The sequence below is a fragment of the Asterias amurensis genome, chromosome 4 (genome assembly GCF_032118995.1).
Source record: "Asterias amurensis chromosome 4, ASM3211899v1".
NCBI lineage: Eukaryota > Metazoa > Echinodermata > Asteroidea > Forcipulatida > Asteriidae > Asterias > Asterias amurensis.
This window is the reverse complement of record NC_092651.1, coordinates 3,851,824-3,879,611: the sequence shown is the minus strand read 5'-3', so window position 1 is coordinate 3,879,611 and position 27,788 is coordinate 3,851,824. Positions and strand designations below refer to the sequence as shown.

The window sequence follows — 27,788 nt, the reverse complement described above, 5'->3', positions numbered from 1 at the left end:
AGTCAACGTATAGAGAGCTCTTGGCTTGTTTCCGACAAGAATACTGTAAGACGATATTGCACTAAAGACTGGATTCGGTATTGGATGCTTTGGTGGTCTATTTGCCCCCATCACTTTCACTGGTCGTGACCACTGGATTGTCAAAATGGTGAGATTTTATACTCTCTTTGTTTTTCACATCGGGCAGTTTGAATGTAACTTTTAATGATGTGATTCTCTGCACATCGTCAACAGGTATAGAAATTGTCATTAGTTTGCTGTCCTGATCATCATTATTGAATTAATCATTATGCGATGAAGAACAAATTTGGGTTCTTCAAATGTATGTTGTGATTTTCTGGCATGTGAGACTTCCTCTTTTCAGCTGATTTACTCTTTTAGGGTTTTGATTTTCCTCTTTTTTTTTTTCTTCACTTTCTGTGTACAAAAAAGTATAGGAGTATTATCTTTTCCTCTTTTTTATATTTTCCTCTTTTTCATGGATAGTTATATGTCATGATTTTGGGAAGTGGTTATAATATTGAGCAAATCTATCCGGTCGATGTGTGCCAGAAATGGGTGGAAATGGCTGAAATCGGATACAGTCATGTTCTGTGTACGACGACTCGTAAACCTCTTGTCTAAACTAGAATGGTGGTTACGATTATCATAACCACTCAACTTATTATAAAAGCTGATACTCTTTCCTTATTATACAGGCCTGTATTTTGGTTGATGGACAATAATATGAAGGCATCAAAATGTAAAATAAGTTACTCGTTCAAACCAGTAATTGTCAGCCATTTTGTCAGAATTTTCGTTCATTGTCGCCATGTTACGGATATGAAACTCGCATCTATCTGTGACTTTAAGTTAAATTTACTATCCGTTTAAACAAAACGTGTAACCGTAAAAAAAAAACCTAACAAAACATCTCAGTTCTGTGAACAAAATTACACAAACAGCAGCTCGATGTTTACAAGGCGCCGTTTATTTTCACTCATTTCATGTGCCCGTTGTGGAGTTGCACGTATATGTACGTGTACATTTTTCTCTTCACTTCGTTTTTTTCTTCTTCAAGTATTTGCTCATATTACACCGTGAAGCTACTGTTTGTTTCTCAGCGTGATCGGAAAACGAAAAAGTTTCTTAGGACAAACTCTCGAAAATTTGGTAGGTTTGAAGTGAAGTTTTGAAGATGGCAACTGAGGGAGACTGTTTGATGTTCTCTTGAAGAACACTGTGGTCTGAGAATGTTACGTCTTGTTCAGTGCAAAGAGAGAAGTGGCACATTGGTGTGGATCAAGTTTACTGCGTCCTGACGTTGTACAGGTCTTGTTTTATTTATGCAAAACATGATTTGACGAAATTGTAAGACTATCTTTTACTCTGTTTTTTTTAATGTTTCTTGAACGTTAGAATTGGTAACACTTACTTGGTAACAGGCAATGTATGGAGAGCTGTTGATAGTATAAAACATTGTGAGAAACGGCTCCATCTGAAGTATAGTTTTTTAGAAAGAATTATTTTAATCGAATTCGAGATCTCAGATGAGGTCTCGAACTCAAGGAATCTGAAAGCACACAACTGGTGCGACAAGGGTGTTTTTTTTTTTTATTCCATTATTCTCTCGCAATTTCGACGACCATTGAATTCAAATTATCACAGGTTTGTTATTTTGAGAAGTTTGTTATTTTGAGGTCTTTGAAAATTACTTAAGGTGTCCAGCAGAGAGCGCAATGTAAAACCAATTGCAAACGTCGCTTGGTGGAAACACTAAACTTCAAAAGGTGAACAGATTCGCTACTTCGTAAAAAGCACTATGCGTTTCAATTGACAGAACGGCAAATGAAGTGATATATCAGTCATTTTACTCAATTTAAAGGAACACGTTGCCTTGGATCGGACGAGTTGGTCTATTAAAAGCGTTTGAAACCGTTTGTTATGAAATGCATATGGTTAAAAAGATGCTTTAAAAGTAGAATATAATGATCCACACAAGTATCACTCAAAATTGCACGGTTTTCCTTTTACGTCGCGAACTATCACGGTCGGCCATTTATGGGAGTCAAAATTTTGACTTCCATAAATGGCTGACCGTGTTAGTCGACAGGGTAAAAAGAAAACCACGCAATTTCGAGGCATATTTGTGCAGATCATTGTATTCTACTTTTACAATATCTTTCTAACCATATACATTTTACAACAAACGGTTACAAAACGCTTTTCAAAGACCAACTCGACCGATCCAAGGCAACGTGTTCCTTTAATTAACAAACGTGTCCAGTGCCGTTAATCTGCCTGTAACAGTTTTTAAAAAAACCTCTTTCGATCGCATGGAGGCGATACAATAATTATTGACACCAAAGTAGAGAGTCACTTAATGAGGGCAGTAGACCATGAAGGCAGCTGAAATTAAGACTAGGCGATTAGATGTTGCCCTGGCTAGACGGAACTATGTTTTATTTCGCCCCAATTAACAAACACAACATCAATGTGATGAATGCCGTTATTTGAAACAACAATCTCGACGCGTTAATTTCACCCCTGGGCACCATTAACATACATCCTATGTTAAAGCAGCTCAGTTCGAATTTCAGCTGAAGTGGATGGTAAACAAATTGATTGAAATTGTAGACGGATATTTGTCTAGAAATATGCTTGTAATATTTTGTATGCGGGGAAACAATTATTTATTATTTTCTATTGGGCCTTATTATTAGTGTTCCTGTTTTTGTAAATGTTTTGGGGCTGTTTTTATTCACCTCGTTCTCTACGCGTATAAACTGTTTCAATCTACTGGAAACGTTTGGTAATTACCAAAAAAGAATACATTAGCATCAAACTTACTTGCTATTAACGAGCAGTGGAGAGCTGATGGTACTCTCTAAATGTAAACGAGTGAAAACACCACTCTTTACTTTTCGAGCTGTCCCTCATGTGGCTCTTTAAAAAGAGTGGTGGATATGTCACTGTTTTAGAGGGTTTCACTCCAGGACAGAGTGAAAAATCACTCAAAAAGATGCAAACTTCAATTTAAAAAGAGTGGAAGACCACTCGAAAAAGAGTTGTCCTTTATGGCTCTTCAAAGACTGTTTTTTCACTCTTTTACATTAAGAGAGTAGTATAGGACATTGTGAGAATTGGCTCCCTCTTAAGTAGCACAGTTATAAAAAAGAATCATTTCACACATGTCATCATTATCATTTGCAGTGTTTCTAAGAAATTGGTAAAAAGATCCAACCTCATACAACACAACATCTGTATTTTGTGTCCGATGAGGGGGGTGTCAGATGCCGGAATGTTTGGATGAGGGAAATCTCAGTTGAAAAACAACAAATGGATTTACACAAAACTTCACCCGTCGTATATTTTTAACAAGATACCCCCATATAAATCAGATCTTGGGATGTATCAAGATTAGCTGTAATGGGTACTGCGCTCGGCTCGGCTTACGAAATGCCCGGGCAAATTGAATTTCTTCAAAATTAAAGCGGACTTAACGGGTGGAGATTCCATCATAAATTACATTAAACGCTATCCAATTCTCGCCATCTGATTGCGATGGTCCAATTGTTAGCGCTTTGGTGCAACACCTATCAACAACAGACATATGTGATTAGGTTTCACACGGTAGGTTGAATTGGCAGTAGCAAGGAGCCGTGTTTGATTCTATTAGTATATGCCACCCACACCTTGCAACACGAAAAAAAAATAGCCCAATTTCAGAGGCACATCCGTCTATTTCAGCAAACTCTTGCTAACGTAGGATTAATCTTAGGACTTCGGACGAGTTAAAGTTCCGTATCCGAAGACGTTAGGACGCATTGAACCGATAGTTGGATGAGTTACTCGTCCTAATTTTAGATAGGATAAAACAGCGTTTTGTGAAATCGGCTGCTGAACACCTTTGGTAATTGTCAAAGACCAGTATTCTCACTTGGTGTATCCCAACATGCATAAAACAACAAACCTGTGAAAATTTGGACTCGATTGGTAATCGAAGTTGCAAGAGAATATTGAATGAAAAAAAACCTTTGTTGCACAAATTTGTGTGCTTTCAGATACCTAAAAAAAATATTAAAAGACTTCAGGCATGAAGTCTTTTGATATTTGAGTGAGAAATTACCTCTTTCTTAAAAACTATAAAACTTCAGAGGGAGCTGTTTCTCACAATGTTTTATACTACCAACAGCTCTCTCCATTGCTCGTTATCAAGTAAGTTTGTATGCTTACAACTAAATTGAGTGTAAATTACCAACCGTGTCAAACTGTTAGGGAATTAATACATACCTAAGATTTAGACATCATTGTTTTCAATGTTCGGTATCGTCTTGACGTAATTCTCCGTCCTATAAGTTTCATTGCGGATAATCAATCAATAATGCTGACGTACAATGCCTTCGGTTGCCGTACACTTTGTATGCTAGCCAGCAATTTTTCAAGTGCTTATTGAAGACAGTTTTCTTTTTGTCAAGTTGAAATTGTCATTTACTTCCTATGTGACTTATTTATGTACATGCTTTGCTAAGGGTTTATATGAGCTTTTATGTCTAAATTTTCACAATACATAAGTTTTGCAAATTGCAAAACATTGTTACTCCAAAATATCTTTTTACTTAGAAATATTAAGCACAATGCATACGACCCAAATCAGCACTTTCGAAACGTGCACTTTTGGTGCGGGCTTTGAAATTGATAGCGGAAAGAGCCTACGGCGGAGGCGGAGCCGCCGTTTCCGAAGCCGGGCTTTCGAAAGTGCTACAAAGTAATTAAAAGGATACAAAATACAGTGGTTGAATTTTTCATTCCCCAGTTCCTCTTTCACTATCAAACTCGTCTCAACTTTATTGTGATCACGTCACCTTAAGCAAACCTTCCCTAGCCTTCCCGGTCGTTCTTCGTGCTTTAATTACCGCATAGCTGTAGTTGAAGTATGTCTCACACGCTTATTACACAGAATACCGTAGTTATGATTAGCGATACATCATTCTTATAGCGTTTTCGCAGTCCATGCATCATTCTTGACCTTTCGCAGTGGTTTTGGCCTATACACCTACAGGCAGATTCCTATTTTCGTACACAGTAATAAGAAACCGTTGAGAGATTCCTCGTAGGAAGTGCTCGATTTTTCCCTTCCCCTCCTCTCTCTTTCCCAAATTGGTTATCCCTCGATGGAGATTTGATAACCCTGATGCCAAACGAGTCACGCAAAATCGAGATAAAGTGGAAAGGTTTTTTTGAAGACGGGCTTAAAAGGGACTTCTTTTCCTCAACAACAAGATGTTTTAGTCGTGGAAGAAGAAGATACAATCGTAAGATTTGTATAAACACTTTGGATAAGGCAAGAAGCATGTTGTCGTGAAAGCTACGTGCACGCGAAAACCCATTTGGATGCATTGCGTTTGTAAATAGAATTCACTTAGCCGAGTATATTATGGATCGGATTGTTGATGTGTTTTTACTTTTTCAATTCGGATCGGATTCTTGGCGATGTGTTTTTCCTTTTTAAATTCCATCGGGATTTTTTTTTTTTTTTGGGGGGGGGGGGATTTTGTTTCCGAAGACAATGTTTTTGTGTGGTTTTTGTTTTACTTGATGTGCCATACACAATCCTCCAACGATACACGGGATGGAAGGTATATCAGTGCACTGTACAAAAATATTAGTCAAAACAACGCTAATTAGTCGTACGAGACATGATTTTGATGTAAGTTAGTCAAAATCGTGTCTCGTATGACCAATTGGTGTTGTTGTGAATAATATAGTTTTAGAGTGTGGTGGCTATAAGTAATTCATGATGTCAAAATCCCAAATTACTTTTTAGCGGATTTTGGTCTTATTATTGTGATACCCTTTTTAATTTCCTTCAGTTTTGCAAGACACCCCCCCCCCCCCTCCCCCATGAAGGTTGTAACTACATGTATCGATGTGGTTTTTGTTTTACTAGATACATAAATCATCCTTCAATGTATCACTAGCTGCAAGTAATTTATATTAAACAAGAAATTATTTAATAGCGGATTTTGTTCTTATTGAGGGTGTCTTCCCTTTTTAAATTTCCATTCGATTTTGGGCTCTTTGTTTCTGGAGACATGTAACTAATGTTGTGTGGGAGTTTTTTGTGGGAGTTTTTTTTTTTTTTTTTTTTTTTGCTGGCTGCAATTTAATGGATATCACTGGCTGTTAGTAATTTATACTTACCAAAAATTACTTCTAGTCGAATCTTGTCCTTATTGATATTAATGTGTTTTCCCTTTTTGATTTCCATTTTGGTTTGACGGCACTTTGTTTCTGAAGGCTGTTTTTTTTTAGGTTTTCGTTTTACCTAATAACATCATCCTTTAATTAAACAGGATGAAAGGAAATCGCTGGCTGCAAGTAATTTTGTTTAACCAAAAATTACTTCTAAGCGGATTTTTTTTCTAGTAATGTGTTTTCCCTTTGTTATTTCCATTTGATTTTTTGGCACTATGTTGCTGAAGACTGAAACTAGTGCTGTTATTTAGGTCGTTTTTTTACTCGATACATCAAATGCTCCAATAACACATTATATCTAAGTCATTTATATTTAACAAAAAATCACTTCTAAGTGGATTTCGTTCTTGGTATCAAGTTTTCCCTTTTTAATTTCCATCCGTTTTTTGCCATTTTGTTTCTGAAGACTTGACATTTTCCTACTGGTTTTGTGTTGTGTTTTTATTTTGATTTATAAATCAAGTCCTATTGTTACACTGGATATCGCTTGCTGAAAATAATTTACAATGCAAAAAAAAAATACTTCTATGCTGTGTTTCCTCCCTTTTTAATTTCCAACCGGTTTCAATTTCCTTGCGGTTTCATTGCACTTTGGTCCTGAAGACTGGTAGATTCAATTTGCATTCTGTATACTTGATACATCAAGTACTGCAACTTCACATCAGATTTGATTATATTACTTGTAACCAATAATTACTTCTTAGCCAATTGAAACTGATTAGCTTCAGTCAAGTTGCTTGGTGAATGCTTGAGAAATGCAAGCTTTTATAATATCCTTCATCGTTAATATAACAAGGCTCCTCGGTGATTTAACATCCTTTTAGTTTGTTATCTTCACCAGTAGGGACTGTAATATCTTTACTTAGTGGGAGCATTGCCCTATCTAATCTAAAACTGTTGCTTAACATAGTAATTTTGCTAAGCAAATTTCAGCCGAGTACCAGTCTGCTGGTAGCTTTTCCCAGTGAGATGGACTAGTTTTGGTGTGTGTTTAGCAGTTTTAATTATCATTGATCAAAGACACCTTTTTACTGTATGGATCTGCTTCAGACTAAAAAGCAGTTAAGCACAACAAAATGCCGACCAGAAAAATGGTTACCACCCAAAAGGCCATGTCAAATATGTACCATTTGTGAATGGCGTATATGGCCCAATTTTATTAAGCATGTAAGCATACAATCAGTAGAGAGAAAAATCTTGCTTAACAGACTGGTTACAAGTTTTAATTTAAAATATTCCATGGAGTTAACATTGTTGCAACTGGTGCCCCACGTAATAATAACTCAAAATAACTGTTAGCATAAAAACTTGATAACGAGCAATGGAGAGCTGTGTTAGTACAAAACATTGTGAGAAACGGCTCTTATCTCTCTAGCTCTGGAGTTGCATATATAGTTTTTGAGAAAGAGGGTATTTCTCACTCAAATATTAAAAGCATTTGGAAGCACACAAAGTTTATGCAACAAGGGTGTGTTTTTCTTTTAATATTCTCTAGCAACTGCGATGATCAACTGAGTCAAAATTTTCACAAGCTTGTTACATTATGTATTATGTTGGGGTGGGAATTACTGGTCTTTGACAATTACCCAATGTTTCCAGTGCCGTTAAAGGCAGTGGACAATATTGGTAATTACTCAAAATAATTATTAGCATAAAACCTTTCTTGGTGACGAGTAATGGGGAGAGGTTGATGGTATAAAACATTGTGAGAAATGGCTTCCTCTGAAGTGCCATAGTTTTTGAGAAAGAAGTAACTTTCCACGAATTTGATTTCGAGACCTCAGATTTAGAACTTGAGGTCTCGAAATCAACCATCTAAACGCACACAACTTCTAATGACAAGGGTTATTTTTCTTTCGTTATTATCTCCCAACTTCGATGACCGATTGAGCTCAAATTTTCACAGGTTTGTAATTTTTTGCATATGTTGAGATACACCAACTGTGCAGGCTAGTCTTTGACAATTACCAAAAGTGTCCACTGCCTTTAAACAGAGGTCCGTCACGTAAATGAACTGTGATCCAGAACTATTCCATAAGTTACCGGATACGTAGATAATGACAGTCAGTGTGCATTTAAAACCGTAAAGTGCCGTGCCGTTATCCTTTCCATTTGACCGTGTTTCTAGCCCATCTCCCCCGTTATATTTATAACCTTACAGTCAAGTCACCACTCAATGTGGTCTTCCTTGAGACTTACTAGCATCCATTAAGATTCAAGACACCCCCTATAATAGACGTTGACCATACGGAAAGCGGGATTTAACTTGTCTTAGTTCTTGTCTTCAGTCATGGCTCGGATAAAGATCCCATGAAAGGGAATCGGACTAATCGTCTTGTCAACCTCGATTTGGTGAGGTATCATTTTGGACGATCAGTCAACCTGGTTTGCAGATGTGCTATAGCTTTTACTGATGCATAGATGGAAAACAAGTTTTTTTCCTAGGGGAAGATGATTTCATTTTAAGACACTGGGTGGACACTGCAGTATTGGTAGTTACTTAAAAAAAAAATTAATTTGGTAACAAGCAATGGAGAGCTGTTGATGGTATACAATATTGTGAGAAATAGCTGCCCCTTTAAAGTAATGTATAGTTTTTGAGAAAGTTGTAATTTTTCATTCAAATATTAAAATACTTCGGGCCTTAAAACAGCAATGTGACGTCAAAACTCGCTTAGCATTCGCATGTAAAATGAACCGGGCTTTTACAAGTTTAAAATAATGAAGTGCATGTAGAAAGGTCACTTAACAGCGTGCTGGATGCCATAATCCAAAAGTGTTAATGCAATTAACCGTAAAAAATGTATAACTCGTGTTTGGTCTCTGAAAAAATGGCCTCATTCGTGCTTTTTCCTTCAACCGTCCAATTTGTAATCGGCGACTAAAGGTGGGTATATGGGACGTCCAGTAATTGAATTTGTAGCCGGATTTACCAAAGATCTGTCATTGTTAACAGATCTCCCTGGCTGCCTCTTCAAATCATAAATTAACACATAAAATTACTCGCCGAAACCGGCAGTTCTGTGGGAGAGGCAGGTAGTAAGAATGGCTTCAATCAAAGACCCTTTTACGAGTCTGTTTGTCATTTTGCAAACCCCAAGTGGTTAAGTTGGATGATGCAAAGTGTGCCATGATGTGATTTGGGGGGTTTCTGTTTCCGGTGAGAGTGGTTTGTCGTACATGTTGACTTGTGTTTTACCATGTTGTTCCGTGTGTTGCTCTTTGTCAGAGCATAGAGCAAAGAACATACTATGGTCAGAATGTATACTTCGGGTAAAGAAGAATTGCAGGTTGGGTTTTCATTTTTGATAAAGATTGAGCCAATTTCGTAAAGTTTGAACTTTTCATTATGTCTATAGGCAAAGTAGCACTTTTAGTGATGATAACCTACTTGTGGTTATAAAACTGCTGCATGCCTGGTATTACACGCATGCCCGGCGACCGTGGCTTCCGCTGCTTTTGGTCTTGGCCTTGGTGCCCCTTCAGAAGGTTCCATTAGACTATAAGAATGTCCAGTGGAAGTGCCATTTTGCGAAATGAAAATGGCCTTGCCCTTTCAAAGATGAAGTTTTAGGTCTGATGCGGTACAGCTAAGGCGTTCTTTTTTATGTATGTTGATCTTAGAAAATAGAACTGAGCTGTTGCAAACTGCTTATCAACCAAACGGACCTATATAATATAGTTTTGGGGTATACAACAGTTAGGCCTATGGCATGATTACGTTTTAACCCTATCCCAGAGTCATTCTCGAGAGTTAAGAAATTATACATGGTTTTGATGTAAACGGACATTCTTTGGCAGAGAAATCGTTAAAAAAATTCCTTTTAAAGTTACGCTTTCATAGGAAATGAAAGGAAAATAAACCACCTTGAATCTAGACCCACCCTTCAAGTATACATACGACCGCTTCGAGTGCTCTTTGCCCAAAGCAACTGTTTCTTGCGCGGGTCATAATTGAAATAAACACGGCGGAGATTACTCCCCGCGGCAAGGGAGCGCCATACACGATTCTCGTACTTTTACATCCAATATGATATTTTCTAGCAATGTGTGAGTAAATGCATCAACAAAAATGCCGCTTTGCAGATGTTCTTAGCGCGCTGTGGTTTTAGTCCTGGGGGGGGGGGGGAGGGGGGGGGGGGGTCGGCACAGTTTCTCCGGCAGTGTTCAAGCGCGTGTCACCCGGGTGCCTCCTGATATAAATTAACCTGGACGTGCTGTTACGAAACTCACATCTTTAAATGCCCTTTTCGAGGCCTCGGCTCCAGATCCAGCTCAGGTCTAGTTTGGCCCTGCGGTTGTTTTGACAATATTGCTCGTGCTTTGCGTATGTGAAGAGCGCTTCAGACGAGAGAACGGAGCCTGAAGCCGTGGATTCGAACAGGCCCTAGAATAGTAGAGACGGTTTCAGCAAACCACCTTTTCCGATCCGTATATAAAAAGGAGCGGTTTTTAAATCTGTGTACAAATCATTTCTGGCAGGGATGGATTTTTGTCAACACATCGGATGTTATATCTGCAGGGTTTTTGCACTCTGTGTCATGCCCATTGACGCGCGGTCAAATTGGGCAGACAATCTCGTTATTTAGTCCAGCATCACGATTACTTGTGGGCAGTGGAAAGGTCTAATTCAAGGAAAGATTCAATATATAAATGGACAGAGTGATACAGAAGTTGTGTTAGACTCGCCAACAGTCTGGCAACGATTCAGTTCGCCACTATTACTTTGGGGCAGTGGAAAGGTCTAATTCAAGGGAAATTTTAATGTATAAATGGACAGAGTGATGCAGAAGTTGTGTTAGACTCGCCAACAGTCTGGCAACGATTCATAACCGCCACTATTCTTTAGGGCGGTGGAAAGGTCTCTTATTTAAGGGAATATGTAAATGGACAGAGTGCTACTTACAGACAAAATTTAGACTCGCCAATAGTCTGACAACTCGTATAGATGTTTAAAGGTTTGTGTTATTCTGAATCCGCGTTCTTGTTGGTCCCCTTTGGTTTTCATCATAAAAAATATATATATTCGGTTAAAGAAGACGCTGTGGGTTTAATCTCAACCTCGTTCCGGTTATATCCCATGCTTAATTATAACCTCGTACTCGTAAACACATCGCACTCGCCGCAATTTGTGTTGCCATGTGCGTCGTCGACCGAGTCACGATCGTTAAATCACAAACATTTTGTTGCAAAAGTTTTTATACAACCGATCCCCAAATCACAAACCCATAAAAATGGTTGTCGATTCGATGATAATAAAAAAGTATTTTAAGGGCATAAATTAGGGAATGAGATCGTCCAATAAGAGCTGGTTTTCATCATAAAATATGTTCAGTTAAAAGTACATTGGGTGTTTCTTTGTGGTAGGCACCAAATTCCACTCAGTTGTTTGATGAAGGCGTAAACAATGCAATATGTAAATCTGCTGCCACCTAGCGTTGAAAAGTCTCCATTCATTGCTCATCGAAATCAACCTAATAAAGTCGGAAGAAACTAGCATACCGGACCGGAACTTAAAAACATTAAACATAATCAATAATTAACACTCTGAATTTGCTCAACTTTGATATTAGGAAATCTATTTAAACTATCTCCCTACGGGTATTTCTTTATGGCGGGCGCCAAATTCCACTCAGCTATATGATGAAGGCGTAGGGTCACTTGACTACACAGCTGTGCCGAGCAAAGCTCGCCCTCCTTTAAAGTTGCACCGAACCCCCGACGGGGAAACTTTACGCGGTAATTACCGACAGCTCACCGTGGCACGTTGAATCAGCGCGCGCCGCGGGTAGATCTGCCCCGTGATATAGAGTCATCGGACCGCGTAGGATGTCGCCCCGAGCACGGTCGATGATACCTTGTGAATGACGTTCAAACTGCCAGACAGGAAATTATATCAATGTATAGTAGCACGCTGTCTCCATAGATACATAAATTGTGTACATAATGTCACTTTGAATACATACGACCTATATTTTCCGTGCAGTTGACTTAGTTTGAAGATTTGTTTTTATAGAAATATAATAATCCACAAATTCTCTGTTGGCAGGGGCCGTCTAAGGTAAAGCAAAATGTAAACACACACCAAAATGTCATAAAGCGATTCAAACTAAGTCGAATAGTTGATAGGTAGATACAATACTTTAATCAAGCTAAACTAATTTGATTTGCTTGGAACAAAATACGTATATCTCTTTTAACAATGGAATTATTTGTTAGTTTGTTATCATTGTTGTTTTATTGAGGCAGTTGTTCTGACATGGAGTGAAACAGAAATGCATAAATATTCTGTATGACGTAAAGAATGTTTTGTTTTTCCTCACTGCGTATTCATAATTTTTTTTAAGATAGAGCTATAAAGGAAAAATAATAAATATTCCAGTTGAAAGTTGCTGGTTTTAATAGAATCTTAGGAGGACCTATTAGCAAAAGTTGTGCACGCCGTTGCGCGTACAGGCGTGCACGTTTTTATTGTTTGAAGTCAAATTTGGCGGGGTTTTTTCTGCCAGGTGTCTAATAGATCTCAGGGCAGAGATATTTTTGGACTCATTACATGTAGGTTCGTTTTTTGTAAAGAATTTGAAGGATACTTGTGAAACAAAATATCTTATTCGTTGTTTATATCGCCAAATGGTTCAAAGAAAATATTTGTGGTTGGAAAAATATTGATAGATCAGAGGTGTGATGACTACAAAAAACAGGCACAATGCTAGAGGTGACGTCATGCACACGTGAAGTAAACAACTTGTGTTTACGTCCCGTCTGTCTCATCCAATCAGCAACGCAGTACTCTTCGTTGATTCCACGTACATGTTTTTCGTCTAGAATTCCCCCAAGTTACAAATTATGGTTTCGCCTGAAGTGTTTTCAAAATAAAGCTTGGAAGAGTGCACTTAGTTTGGGTGTTGTTATCGTCAATAGCTAATAGTTTGCACTGCCATGTTTATGGGTACACTTTGTGTATAACCAAATGAACAACAGATGAAAACAGAGCAATTCTTTGAAGATCCCGTTTTGGACAAACCCAACACATGTTATTCGTCATTGACACATCGATTGTTAATTGATACACAAATAGCATTGAGTTTAGTTTTTAAACTGTTCATAAAATAGACACGAAAATTGTGACTCTGCTATGGTCGAAACGTCAGGTCATTAATCATGTTTTGCTTGTATACCGTGGGACCGTCCTTTTGGTTGGTTAGCAGTTTGCAAAAGTTAATTATATTCCATCGCTTATAATATTTAACTAAATTATTGTAAATAAAATCGTCACCATTGACGTCATCGACACGTCTTACTTTTCATAACGTACTAGTCGATCGTGTTCACTGCAAAACCGGGGTGTTAAAACACAAAATATGATCTATGAAATTTGCATAGATCTTTCCAGAAAGATGCACTATTTAATGGTGTCACTGACATCCGTTAGCGATAAATATGAGATCATTATCTACTTTGTAATTTCCGAAAGCCTAGCCCAATTACTTCCTCAGTTTACCAGTAATTGAATATTAATTTACCGCAATGTGACTGTCACTGTGACCGTAATGGGATCGTCGGATCGTCAAATCGTTTTGCAACAGTAAATCGTTATCTTCAGTAATTGAGCAAATCATGCATGTTGCATAGAAGACTCTTAAAGACACCGTGGGACACTTTTGCTAAATTGTCAAATACAGGTATTCTTACTTGGTGTGTCCAAACATATGCAAACAAATAACAAGTCTCTGAAAATTTGGACTCAATTGGTCATCGAAGTTGCATGAGAATAGTGAAATATAAAACACCCTTGTTGCACAAGTTTGTGCGCTTGCAGTTGCGCCTAAAAAAGACCTGAAGTCTTTCAATATTTGAGTGAGAAATTACCTCTTTCTTTAAAACTACGTTAATTCAGAGGGAGCCGTTTCTCACAATTGTTTATTTATCAACAGCTCTCCATTGCTCGTTACCAAGTACGTTTTTATGTTAACAATTATTTTGAGTATTTACCAATGTGTCCAGTGGCTTTAAATTGTCCCTACACTTTCACAACTGCCCATCGCGGCAGACTTCGGGTGTCATGCTTGCTTTTAATCACGTTGGATGTGACACGCATCAGTATAGACTGACCTCTGGAAACAATTTGAGGTAGATTCGAAATAAAGACGTCAAAAGTACCGCGCGAATATCGTTTATCACGCCTCCGTAACAGTGAATGTGTGTTCACTGTTAACGACCGTTTAAAGGCATTGGACACTATTGGTAATTACTCAAAATAATTGTTAGCATAAAAAACCTCACATGGTAACGAGTAATGGGTAGAGGTTGATAGTATTAAACATTGTGAGAAACGGCTCCCTCTGAAGTGACGTAGTATTCGAGAAAGAAGTAATTTTCCACGAATTTGATTTCGAGACCTCAAGTTTAGAACTTGAAGTCTCGAAATCAAGCATCAGAAAGCACACAACTTCGTGTGACAAGGGTGTTTTTTCTCTCATTATCTCGCAACTTCTACAACCGATTGAGCTCAAATTTTCACAGGTTTGTTATTTTATGCATGAGTTGAGATACACCAAGTGAGAAGACTGGTCTTTGACAATTACCAATAGTGCCCACTGTCTTTAAGGCCGACGTGTGTGGGGCAGGTACGTTATATTAATATATTTCTGTGACGTCTCTCTATTGATGAAAGTGTAGATTTTTTACGAATCTACACTAATCTGTATATCGTAACCGATCTACACTTAACTGTAGATTCTTTCAAACTAAAGTAAATGTTTCAACTTGAAAAGTAATGCATTTCAAAACTGAAAGGTAACATGATGTGCAACAAACGCGGCTAAAAACATGTTATCTTTCAATTTACAAAAACATTAAACTAATTTCCTGTTTGGGGTTTATCACTCAACGAGCGTTTTATTCATTTTTTTTTCATCGATGTCATGCAAAATGTGTAATCGGTTTTTCACTATTTTCTCGTGACCCAGATGGCTGATCGATCTCAAACTTCTACATGTTTGTCAGTATGTACATGGTGGATTACATAAAGTGCTTACACTGCCAGCAACTGTTTTGTTAGCAAAAACCAATTCTGTAATGTTCCTTTAGAAGGAATGCCGAGGTTTAGTGCCCTTTACTCTGTTGTTCGAACCACTCCAGGCTTTTTCTTCCCCAGCAGTCGGCGGCCCTTGTTTTTATTTTCAGGTAAACCCGTGAGTGCTTCCTCAGATAATCTCATGCATGTTAAAATGCACGTAGACATTGTGTTTTTATTTGAGTAGATCTTTCTTTGGATGATTTTGTTCATGTTTCTTACTGACTACCTCCTCCTCTTCATCTTCCTTTTTCTTTATCTTCCTTTTTCTTCATCTTCCGTTTTCTTCATCTTCCTTTGTCTTCATATTCCTTTGTCTGCATCTTCCTTTGTCTTCATCTTCCTTTGTCTTCATCTTCCTTTTTTGTTTCTTCTTCTTTTTTATTCATATTCCTTTGTCTTCATCTTTCTTTTTATTCTTCCTTTTTCTTTTTCTTCCTTTGTCTTCATCTTCCTTTGTCTTCATCTTCCTTTGTCTTCATCTTCCTTTGTCTTCATCATCCTTAGTCTTCATCTTCCTTAGTCTTCATCTTCCTTTTTCTTCATCTTTCTTTGTCTTCATCTTCCTTTGTCTTCATCTTCCTTTGTCTTCATCTTCCTTTGTCTTCATCTTCCTTTGTCTTCATCTTCCTTTGTCTTCATCTTCCTTTGTCTTCATCTTCCTTTGTCTTCATCTTCCTTTGTCTTCATCTTCCTTTGTCTTCATCTTCCTTTGTCTTCATCTTCCTTTGTCTTCATCTTCCTTTGTCTTCATCTTCCTTTGTCTTCATCTTCCTTTGTCTTCATCTTCCTTTGTCTTCATCTTCCTTTGTCTTCATCATCCTTAGTCTTCATCTTCCTTAGTCTTCATCTTCCTTTTTCTTCATCTTTCTTTGTCTTCATCTTCCTTTGTCTTCATCTTCCTTTGTCTTCATCTTCCTTTGTCTTCATCTTCCTTTGTCTTCATCTTCCTTTGTCTTCATCTTCCTTTTTTCATCATCCTTTTCTTCATCTTCCTTTGTCTTCATCTTCCTTTTTCTTCATCTTCCTTTGTCTTCATCTTCCTTTGTCTTCATCTTCCTTTGTCTTCATCTTCCTTTGTCTTCATCTTCCTTTGTCTTCATCTTCCTATGACTTCATCTTCCTTTTTCTGCATCTTCCTTTTTCTGCATCTTCCTTTTTCTTTATCTTCCCTTTTTCTGCATCTTCCCTTTTTCTGCATCTTCCCTTTTTCTTTATCTTCTTCTTGAAGAGAATAAACTTTCAACAACAAAAAAATGATTTTTTAACCATGTCAATTTAGTGTAAATCTATGGACGATGTGTTTTGTGTCTTGCAAAAAATAAAATTGTCAGTAAGAAATGTTGCAGACATTTTGTAGGCCTAAAGCCTCAGCAGGACCCAATGGAATGACTTTGTGTTTCCCATCATGGCGTATGTGATTATAAGCAACTTGTTAACCTCATTGTATTGACACCTTGAGAAATCACCAAATAAAACTCCCCTTCCCCCAAGCTAAACTACAGGATGCTTAGTCTCTTTCACAAGTCTGATGCCCTCGCAGTCTTCAACGCAAGTCTGCAATGTTTTTTAAAAGGGTCTATCGAATGTTAGCTATTGCCATCAGGTAGCGCTTTAGATAATCCTCAAATTCGTTTTTGATGAGGGCAGTGTGGGGGAGGTATTAGTTTGTGGTCTTCATTCAAGTCTACAGCCATTTTACAACGGTGCCTTAATAGTCTTCAAGTCAAGTCTGAAATGTTTGCTAAAAGGGTCTATAAAATGTAAAATTCCTTTTTGATGATTGCAGTCTGGGGCAAGAATCACAGTCTGTGGTCTTGATTCAAGCCATTTTACAAGTCTGTTGCCATCATAGTCTTTAACTCAAGTCTGAAATGTTTGCTAAAGGGGTCTATCAAAATATGTAAGGTTGGTTTTTGATTGATTGCAGTCTGAGGTAAGTGTCACAGTCTGTTGTCTTGATTCAAGTCTACAGTCGTTTTACAAGTGTGGAACCCAAGTTGTCCACAGAGTCTTCAACTTATGTCTGCCTTGTGTGATACAAGCATTGACACAATAGGTCTATCCAACGTAAGCAATAGACCCTTCCCATGAAATATGTAAATTGCACATAGCACGTGCGCACTAATGTTTTGGTTGGCAAAATGAGGGAACATCGCGCTGTTTTGTACACGGCTAATGGGTGCATGACGCAGACGCGATTGTGCGTCTGCTAAGTGCACAACTCTATGGCGTTTGCCAACTAACATGGTCTGTACGCATGTGTGAATGTAATTAGTAATTTCATGGGAAGGGTCCAATGCCAGGCAGCACTTCAGATAATCCTCAAATTCGGTTTTGATAATGAGTAGTCTGGGGCAAGTATCTGTCTGTGGTCTTGATTCAAGTCTACAGCCATTTTACAAATTCCGGTTCCCTCTTAGTCTTCAACTCAAGTCTGTAACGTTTGCTTCAATCATTGCCATAGGTCTATCCAACGCAGCACTTCAGATAATCCCCGTTGTTGATGAGTGCTGTCTGGGGCACGTTTCACAGTTTGTGGTCTTCATTCAAGTCTACAGCCCTGAGACATCTCATCCTGGTTTTTGTGCCAGGAAACTGCGTCTCCCCAGACACTATACCCATCTACCTCCGTTATTTGAGAGAGTACTTCACACGTACCTCTTGAGACTGATTGCATATTATAGGAAAGGTTTAGTGTGGGCGGAAATCCCTGTCACATACATGATGGTAAATGATCGTTTCTGTAAAGCTTTAGTTGTTCAAGATTTTGAAGACCAATGTTTACTCAGAAAACTTGTTTGGATCATAGTAAAAATCAGTCTTGTTTTCAGTGGTTGTTGTAAGTAGTCACTTTTATATTAAAGTGTTGTGATACCTTTTGGATATCAAGTCTTTTGCCATAACATGAATCCCTGCTCACTGTGAATGAAGAGGTGTGTAATATGAATTACCTGTATAAAGTTTCAGCTACATTTGTCATCAAGTTTGTTTTTTTTTTGACAAAGAGTGAAAATCACAGAGCAATGTTTTCAGCAGAGTCGTGTTTATCTGTTGTACTTGCTAAAATAATTTTTTGTCTTCTTAGACGAAAATTATGTTTGTGCCATTGTTTTGCTAATTTCTCAAAAAACTACATACCTCAGCATGACATTTGTAAGGGAATGCATTCTTTCATCATTATCTTTAAACTGTGAAAGTTTTATGTAGATATGTGGACATTGTGTTTTATGTTGTACAAAAAGTACCCAAACCCTTACCCAGAAAAGTTGTTTTGGTCATAGTCAAAATCTTTCTTGTTTTCAGTCGTTGTAAGTAGTCACTTATTATGTGTTTGTTTTTTCTTTTTGAGGAAAAACTCACAATTCCAAAGTTGCTCTCGTTCATTGCTTCCCAAAACGACTGTTAGATGAGCATTATACTTCTCAACATGAAACGCCCGTCGTATCAACAAACCAATTACCCTCTTGGACAAACTACTCCATCGATTGGAAAACATTGTCTTCCATAATTACATTTTTATTCCCTCAAAAATGCTAGAGGCATCTTCTAACGATCAGCCAGTTTGCCAACTTACCCGGGGTCTTCCAGCCCTGTTAACTCTTTAAAGAATCGCCTTAACAAAATAGAACATAAGACCTCTTCCGGCGTGTATTAGAATCCTCTATGGTGTTGGGCAAACTCTGCAAATGTCATGGGTTTAAAGGCACTGGACACTATTGGTAGTTACTCAAAATATTTGATAGCATAAGAACTTACGTGGTAACGAGTAATGGAGAGCTGTTGATAGTATAAACATTGTGAGGAACGGCTCCCTCTGAAGTAATGTAGTTTTTGAGGAAGAGGTAATTTCTTTGCTCAAATGTTAAAAGATTTTAGGCCTGATGCCTTTTATAAGCCACCCAATGAAAGCACACAAATTTGTGCAACAGGGGTGGGTTTTTTTTACTCATTATTCTCTAGCAATTTCGATGACCAATTAGGTCAACATTTTCACAGGTTTGTTATTTTATGCTTGTAATGGAGTATACCAAGTGAGAACTTAGGACTCGTCTTTTCTCGAGTTAGGACGAGTAACGCGTCCTAACATAGGATTAATCCTAAGGTCTGCATGCTACAGTGCAGGGTTGGGACTCGTCCTAAGTCCTAAGATAAGTCTAAAGTTAGGCAGAGTTTTGTAAATCAACGGCTGGTCTTTGACAGTTACCAAAGTTGTCCGGTTCCTTTAAGCGTCTGCTGCCGAGGTGGTTACTGTGTCGTTAATTGCTGGAAGGGGGATATAGGAGGAGTGGGCGTGTAAAGCCATGTTTAATATCAGAAAGAGACACAGGGGAGTATGTAAGATTGCTCGCTGTCAGCGTCTCTTTGTTAGGTTTCTGTGTTTACTGTACTTCTGTCTCAATAGAGAGTGCTAAAATGTGTCTTAATATAAAGAGTGTTAAATTGTGTCTGATTAGAAAGTGCTAAGTTGTGTCATTTCCGCTCTCTTTGGACTGACCTAATACCATTATAGCACAATTCGGACTCTTTAACCAAATTATGTATTGATATGAGTGGGTCTTCAACAAAGCTAATGTTTGGAGAGTGTCACCAGCTTTCGATTTCACCAAACTTTTTCTAACTTTGGATTAATCTTAGAACTTAGGACGAGTTGAGTCCCGCATCCAAATACATAGGAAGAATTGAACCGGTCCTTAGTTAGGACGGATTACTCGTCCTAACTCGAGGTAGGATTACAGTTTTTGTAATCCTAGAGTTTCATGAAATCGGCTGCAGGGCCCTATTTCATTAGGCTGTCTTAACAGTATTGGCTGTTTTGGTACATGTAGTGGACTGATTAGGGATCGTGGCTTTTGTCACACTATAGCCCCAAAATACGGTATGATGTTTTTTTTTACTAAACATAAACTGAGTGGAGCACCAGTCGCAACTATGAAAACTGAATGTAATTTTGGCTGGTAACCTGTTTCTGCTAAGCAATCCTTTTTTGTGCTTAGCATGATTATGTCATTATAGGCTGAATGACATCGGGCCCTGGAAGGGGCACTTGTCTCAAATGAGCTGTAGTCATTGGTGTCTTTTTAGTTTTGAATACTTCATGTATATCTTACAGTACTGAAACCAAGTAATTTTTTCTCAAGTCAAGTCACAAGTCATCTTTTGTCAAGTCAAGTCAAAACCATAGGAGCGACTCTATGTCAACTCAAATAAATTTTGGTTCTAGACTGGCGAACTTAACATAACATTTACATTGGCTTGACTCATGAAAAGATCGTCGTCTGAAACTAAGACGCTCCAGAGTCTTTCCAAACAACTGCAACAGTCAATCTTTCGACTTTCAGCGCTTCCAGTCGCTCCTAACTGTTTTAGACGTCATACTTTTCATGTACTGTCTGTACTTAATTCAGAATTTGGTCGCAACTCTGGGGTACCTGAAACGGCTGTTATTTGCCTTTTCGAAGCGACCCCTCTCTACCTTTTACATACTCTACCTCTTCAAAATCTGTCTACATATCTTCAAGGCACACATTCTGAAATACCCAGTAAACATCTGTGAAAGGCTTTAGCAACATCAACCATCACGCGTGCTGCGTTCTTCCTCACGCAACCTTCTCACTGAGCATAGGACAAGCACTAGTGCAGGAGACCGAGCCTTCTCAAATGCAGGCCCAGCTCTGTGGAACTCACTTCCTGATAGCTGCAGAAAAGCAAGCTCAGTTGATTCATTCAAGAAATTGCTAAAGACTCACTTGTTTTGTCTTTGATTTTGACTTTTGATCTGTGTTGGACATATCCAAGCGCTTTGAAACCTATGGAAAAGGCGCTATATAAATGCTATCTTATTATTATTAGCTTATTATTGTATGCTAACTGACTTTTCTTGTCTTTTCTTTTTTCTCCAGCTGAGTGATTACTCCGATTTGCACAACATGGCCAATGCTTATACAGTCAACACCACCGCTGCCATGCTTGGTCTAGTCAACAGCACCACAGCCCCATTCTTCGAAGTCGAAGACGACATCGGAGGGAGCCCTCTCTTCGTCATGCGGGTCTTTATGATGATCATGATCGCAGTTGGGGTTCTCGGCAATGGCTGCGTCATCTTCATCGTCCTGTGGAACCCTTCCATGCGCAACCGGCCCAACGCCCTCGTCGCCAGCCTTGCCATCGGCGACCTGCTACTCCTGATCATCTGCGTACCTCTCAAGGTCTACCATATGACCTACGGACAGTGGCCCTTCGGTCTCCTGGTCTGTAAACTCTCCAATGGCTTCGTCATCATCTCTCAGGCAGTGTCGATTTTCTCCATGGTGGCGCTGAGCCATGATAGGTACCGTGCTATTGTGACCCCCATGAACTACCCTCGCAATCGTGGATCAGGCTACACCATCGCTGTCATATCCGTCATCTGGGTGGTGGCAATACTTCTAGCCTGCCCAACAATCGTCTTGTCCCACATCAGAGGCTCTGACTTGTTCTCATTCTGCTTGTACATCCACCACACCACCTTGGCAGGGAGGCTCCACGCCTGTTTGAGAGGTCTGATCCTCTTCGTCATTCCGTTACTGGTCATTAATGGGTACTACTGCCTGGTGTCGCGGAAGCTGATCATCAGCACTAAGGCCCTCCCCGGTGAAGTCCACGATAAGAGGTCTCAGATAAGCGCCAGGAAGCGCTTAGCATATGTGGTCCTGGCCATCGTGATCCTCTTCACCGTGTGCTGGCTTCCGTTCACCGTCATTGAGGTAATGTACCAGATCAACGACCAGATCTTCGCCGAGTCCGTCGGCCTGACCTACCTGAAGCTCTTCTCGGACTTCCTGACCTACGTCAACTCCAGCGCCAACCCAATTCTGATTATCGTCATCAGCTCAACCTACAGAGAGTACTTCTGCTCTTACATCTTCTGTCGGTGTTCTGGGGATTTACAATATAAGAGAGCGCGCACGTCAATGATATCGTCGAAAGCCTCGTCTACGCGAACGAGAATGACTGAGTTTGCCTGACGATTATTCATTTTTATCTTTCACACAGAGACGTAAAACACCTCGTTTATTCTCAGAGAAGAACAGAGACTTTGATCTGATTGAGATGGATGTAAACTACGGATACAGCAATCGTATGTTTGTAACAATACGTATTGCATGCAAATTTCAGTTATCGCTCTTTCTGTTATTATGCGATTCGGTCAGTCACTTTGTTCAACTTTCTTGGTTGTTCCGCGCTACAGAGATAACAGGATAACACAGTTGGGTTGTGATTTACATCCAGTACAGAAAGTCAACTATTCAATGCACCAGCGTCATTGGCTTCTGATCAGGAGCTGTAGTTTTCATGGACAGAAGGTTGTCTTCAAAGCCCCTTCTTAAGACTGGAGCATCTTGAACTTCTCGATATTGGGCTAGGCAAATTGTTCCAGTTGATGGCGCCCTTGATAGAAAGTTGCAAAGTTGATAAAAAACATTCCACATGGGTATGGTTTAAAAGGCAAGACTCAGATGCCAGTTCATACTTTCTGCGAACGCGAAGCGATTTTTTTCGAAGCCACATCTCTGTTTTCGCAGCCAATATTCCGCAGGCGTTGAGCACAACTCAACTGTTGCGAGTTATTCATTGCGCAGTTGTGATGTCAAAATTCATATCGCATTCGCATTCAAAACTAATTGCATCTATTGGATTAAAGGTAAAGCCCGGTTCATACTTCCTGCGAATGCGAACACGATACAAATTTTGACATCACAAATTCGCAACAAATAATTCGCAGCAGTTTAAATTTGCTCAACTCCTTTGGAACAATCGCTGCAAAAACAAGTCTGTGAAATCAAAATTTGTATCGCATTCGCAGGAAGTGTTATAAGGAACCTGGCTAAATTTAGTGTCCCTTGGAAGCAGTGAGGTAAAGCTGTAGAATTCTTTGTTTAAAATGGATAGGTCATCATTTTGGGTGAATATATCTCTGGGGAAAAACAGTAGTTTATATTGTGTATAGATTATTGTTTTGAAACTACTACTGCAAGATACTTTTTAAATATACTTTCTGGAAGAGTTAGACTGTTTTTTACAAAGAATTCGCGCTTTGGAGACTTCCTTACCAAACACAGCTTATCAACAACAAAATTGGTGAGCGATTTTGTGTGTTGCAGATATTTTGCTTGCCAATATGTTTTACCTGCTAATTGCACTTCTGTTAAACTGGTCACTTGTTGTGGTTAATGTTAAGATTCGTTAGACAGTGGAGAAATGTGTATATGTATATGCCAGAGGCTGCACTAACCACTTACAAATTAATCATGTGGCATGTGACAACACGAGTTTACACAATTGACAGAACATTGACTTCTTTCAGGCACATTTTGTTCACGGCTCACAAGAAGAAAGCATACATTATTAGATCTTATGGAAATTTACAAGTTGTATTTATTTTTATTGTACATAAATATCAACAACTTGTTCAGTTGTTATTTCTTTTTACAATTCTTTATTTTTGATCTGGGCCCAATTTAATAGAGCTGCTTTAGCACAAAAAGTAGCTAAGCAAAATAAAATTATGCTTACCAGAATAAGGCTACCAGCCAAAATACCATGTCACATGCACAATCTGTGACTGGTATCCTGCTTATTTTCGCTTAGCAGAAAATGTTTTAGCAGCATTTTCTGCTTTCAGGAGTTCTATGAAATTGGTTTCTTGTAATGACTTAACAATGCAAAACATATCATGAGACTAGCGCAGTATCTTGCCGGCCAGGAAAAGCCCTGGAATTCACAAGGTTTCTATTTGTTTTTCTCATGTTACATTCTCTTATAGGCTAGGCGTGTTGCGTTTGCGACCCGTCTACTTTATGCAAATACTTCCAGCTAATAACTGGAACTGTGGAGATTTATTTATGAAATGGTTGTGCAACATTACAGGCCTTGAATTTCATCTTTAAACAGCAAGGCCATTTCCATTTTGTAAAAGGCACTTCAGTTGGAAACTCTTGAAGTCAATGGGAACTTTTGAAGGGCGCCAAGACCAGGGGCAATGGGGGACGTTTTGCCTTGAGGCCTGCGTACAATTCCAGGCTCGACATTAGAGAATGGTGTAGCCATGTAGAAAATTTGTATACATTTTGAATCATTATCAAGTATAAGAGTTCCTCTGACTTAGGCTGCTATTGATTTATCTGTTCAAATGTTTTAGCGAGTATTGTTAACTGTTTAATTATCTTAAAGAGTTGTATTTAATTCAGTTGATGGGCTTGAAGGCACTTCCTTGACACGTTTGGTAAAAAAACTGTGAAATTTTGGCTCAATTGGTCTTCAAATTTGTAAGAGAATAATGAAAGAAGAAAAAACATTGTTGCAGTACTTTGTGTGCTTTCAGATGCATAACGAAAGGCTTCAGCTGAAGTTTTTGTATTATTTGAATGAGAAATTACCTCTTTCTTAAAAACTACGTTACTTCAGAGGGAGCGTTTCTTACAATGTTTTATACTTTCAACAGCTCTTCATTGCTTGTTACCAAGTAAGTTTTTATGGTAACAATTATTTTGATTAATTACCAACAGTGTCCAAAGCCTTGAAGAGTTTTGACGGGCTTAAGTATATCATGGTTATCTATATGGTTAGTCTATAGTAGAAAGACCTGTCTTGAACAAAGACTACGGGAATGTGAGAGATGTGTGATTGGTAAAGAATTGTTCTTTGATGGTTTGGTTTGAGTGTGTGTTAGTAATATAGAGACATTGTTTATATAAGTGTTAAATCACGCTAAAAATTACCCTAAAATGTAACATAGTGTTACCAATCTGGTAATTGTACACCCTTTTTTGTTTAGACTGTCGCCTGTGTTTGGTTACAATAGCCGGTACAGACTTTAAACAACATGCAGACCTGTCTGCTTCAGTTTTGAAAGGACGAGGGCATCAGGGCATTTTCTCCTTGGTAATGGGCACCTTATGAGGAAATTGTAAATTTCTATGACCAGGGGTCGATTTCACAAAGATTTATGAGGAAATTGTAAATAAGACTAGTCTTATCTCGATTAAGGAAGAGTTACTCGTCCTAACTTAGGACACGCCATACGTTTTTGATATCTCATAGGACTAGTCCTAAAGTTAGGACTAGTTCTGACTCTTTGACAACAAATCGACCCCAGGGGGCATGGAGGCAATCGCCTTCGTAGCCTCCTTGAATTACCAGGCCTGAAGATGTACCATAGGTTTACGTTTTTAATATTCCGGTTTTGTCAAATTGTTAATAGGGATACAAAACATTGCCAGTTGCAAATTTATCACGTCAACACCAGCTGTCTCGCTACAGTGATTGTACTGTTGACAAATAAGTCAACCCGTAGCCTTTTAAAAATTTATTTTGAGTACCGTACAATATCATGGACAACTTGTGGGCCAGATTCTCTGTTGCGCTTTACAGTTATGCCTTTGATTATCGCATGCCACACCAGCTGTTGCTAAACAAGCCTAAAAGATTACCCCATATTTTAGTCAACCAAAACCATCTGGTTAAAATGTGGTGATACCCGTGAAATGGTCCAGCATTTTTGTTTCAGGGTCTGTAAACGTTTGTTAATGACTCTGAAAATTAGTGGCGATAAAACATACGTGGGAAGAAGTACAGCAGCAAAATGCATTGTTAGAAACAGTTCACTTTAAACTACGGTCATGTAAAAAGATAACTTGTTATCCCCCAAAGTTTTGAATGCAGGAATCGTTACCGCGGTAACGTTTCTCATGTTGAGTATTTTTCCTGTGTGGACATTTCCGCTCCGGAGTTTCGGCAATGTTAACAAACCGCGACCACCTAAAATGAAATTTCCATAGGTTAATTTTATTGCTTACAACTACATTTATATAGGATGAAAACAATCGAACTGCTCCAAAAACCAAAGGTATACACTGCATTTAATCATGTTTCCACTGTATATCAAATGACATTGACAGTATCATGATACATTATGTATGTTTGTATTCAATTTCCCATAATATCACTCGTGATATCTTGACTTCAATGACCCATGCGTCCTAACTTGTGTTTTAAACGAGATTTCCAGGCGAGCAAAGCTCTAATTATTGTCAATTTTTTAGAAGTCTTGCTCTTGATTTGTGCTTGCAGACGCAAAAGTACTTATTAAACAAACCAACCTTGGATCATGTAACAAACACAAATCTTGATAATTGCGCAGCTTAAAGTGCTCCAGTGGAATACACTTTAATCTTGTTTCCAATTTGTTTGCCCTCAGAAAATAAGCAAAATTGTTTTTTAATAGCATGAAAAGCCCGTAGAAACATATGCCATATGTCACTGTACGTGTGTCGCCCATATAGGTTTAGCCCGTGTATACTCAATAAAATTGCCCTATTTTTTCCAAGGGTCAAATCATGTGTGGGAAAAGCCATCATACGTGTGAATAGTTCGGTTTGGGGTTTTTGCGGTAGATAAAAATGAGCAAATTACGTTTGTTATTTATTAAATATTGCAAATATAACTTTAGAGTAATGCATTATATTTGGGGTATCTGCTCATTATCAAAATGTCATTAAATAAGAAATGCGTATTAAGTTTTTATTTTATATAAATCAACAAACGAATGTTTAACTTGAATCTGCTATTAGCCAAGTAACTATTTACCAATATTGTATGCTTAAACAGCTCGGTGAAATTGGCCCCTGGTTATAGAAGAAAAATTGTCTCTGTTTGATCCATTTCTGACCCAGAAATTTGTCGGGCCCCACGCCACCGAGACCTGAAGTTAATTATGACCTGATAATTTTCAGAATGAATTCTCAAATTAGTCAGCGGTTTCTCTATTTTCATACAGACTTATGAAATTAACTAGGCCTTAACTGCACACACATTCTGCCTGTCCAAATGCATCAATTGCTTTGCGTTTTTTATTCAGTGCCACGCCTGTGGCTGGGGCCGACCCCCCCCCCCGTAAATAAAACCCTCTAAACTAAATTAAACCCGGTAAATAAATCTCTGCGAAGATTTATACACTTGTGGCTATATATTTTGTTCAAGCTTTTTGATATCTCGTCCCCAAATCAAAGGTTACATTAAATTTTAGGAGGAAAATGTCCTTTTGTGCACTTTTATTTTAGCAGACAACCTCAAACTTTCCACTTTTGCAGAGCGCGTGCACTTGGGCATTCTTTCTTTTGTTTAAAATTCCTTGGCCACGCGCCAAGTTTTGCTTGTTAAGTTGTTGTCCATGCGGTCAGTCTGCACACGTTATGTAATGCGGTATGGTTAGTGTAGCACACACACGCAAATTGTTCTTCAATGGCGGCCGTGGATGGACAGCATGTTGTTTTTTGAGACATAAATTACACAAGTTTTAGTACTTTTGCTTGCCCCATGTTGGCATGACTTGTCGGACCATACCTGAGGAATACCATATGGATACAGTGGACACAATTTGTGGCATTTTTGTGGGCTATTTCCCGGTGAAATATGACACAAAGTTTGACTCTGA

General features: G+C 38.5%; 1 protein-coding gene across 1 annotated transcript; it reads left to right on the top strand.

Annotated features, from left to right (window-relative positions):
• Nucleotides 1-51: 51 nt before the first annotated feature.
• On the top strand, nucleotides 52-27,429 carry LOC139935898 (neuromedin-B receptor-like). Its single transcript, XM_071930521.1, has 2 exons — nucleotides 52-148; nucleotides 21,217-27,429. The coding sequence occupies exons 1-2, from the start codon at nucleotides 146-148 to the stop codon at nucleotides 22,318-22,320; spliced, it is 1,107 nt and encodes a 368-aa protein (XP_071786622.1). The 5' UTR covers nucleotides 52-145; the 3' UTR covers nucleotides 22,321-27,429.
• Nucleotides 27,430-27,788: the final 359 nt, after the last annotated feature.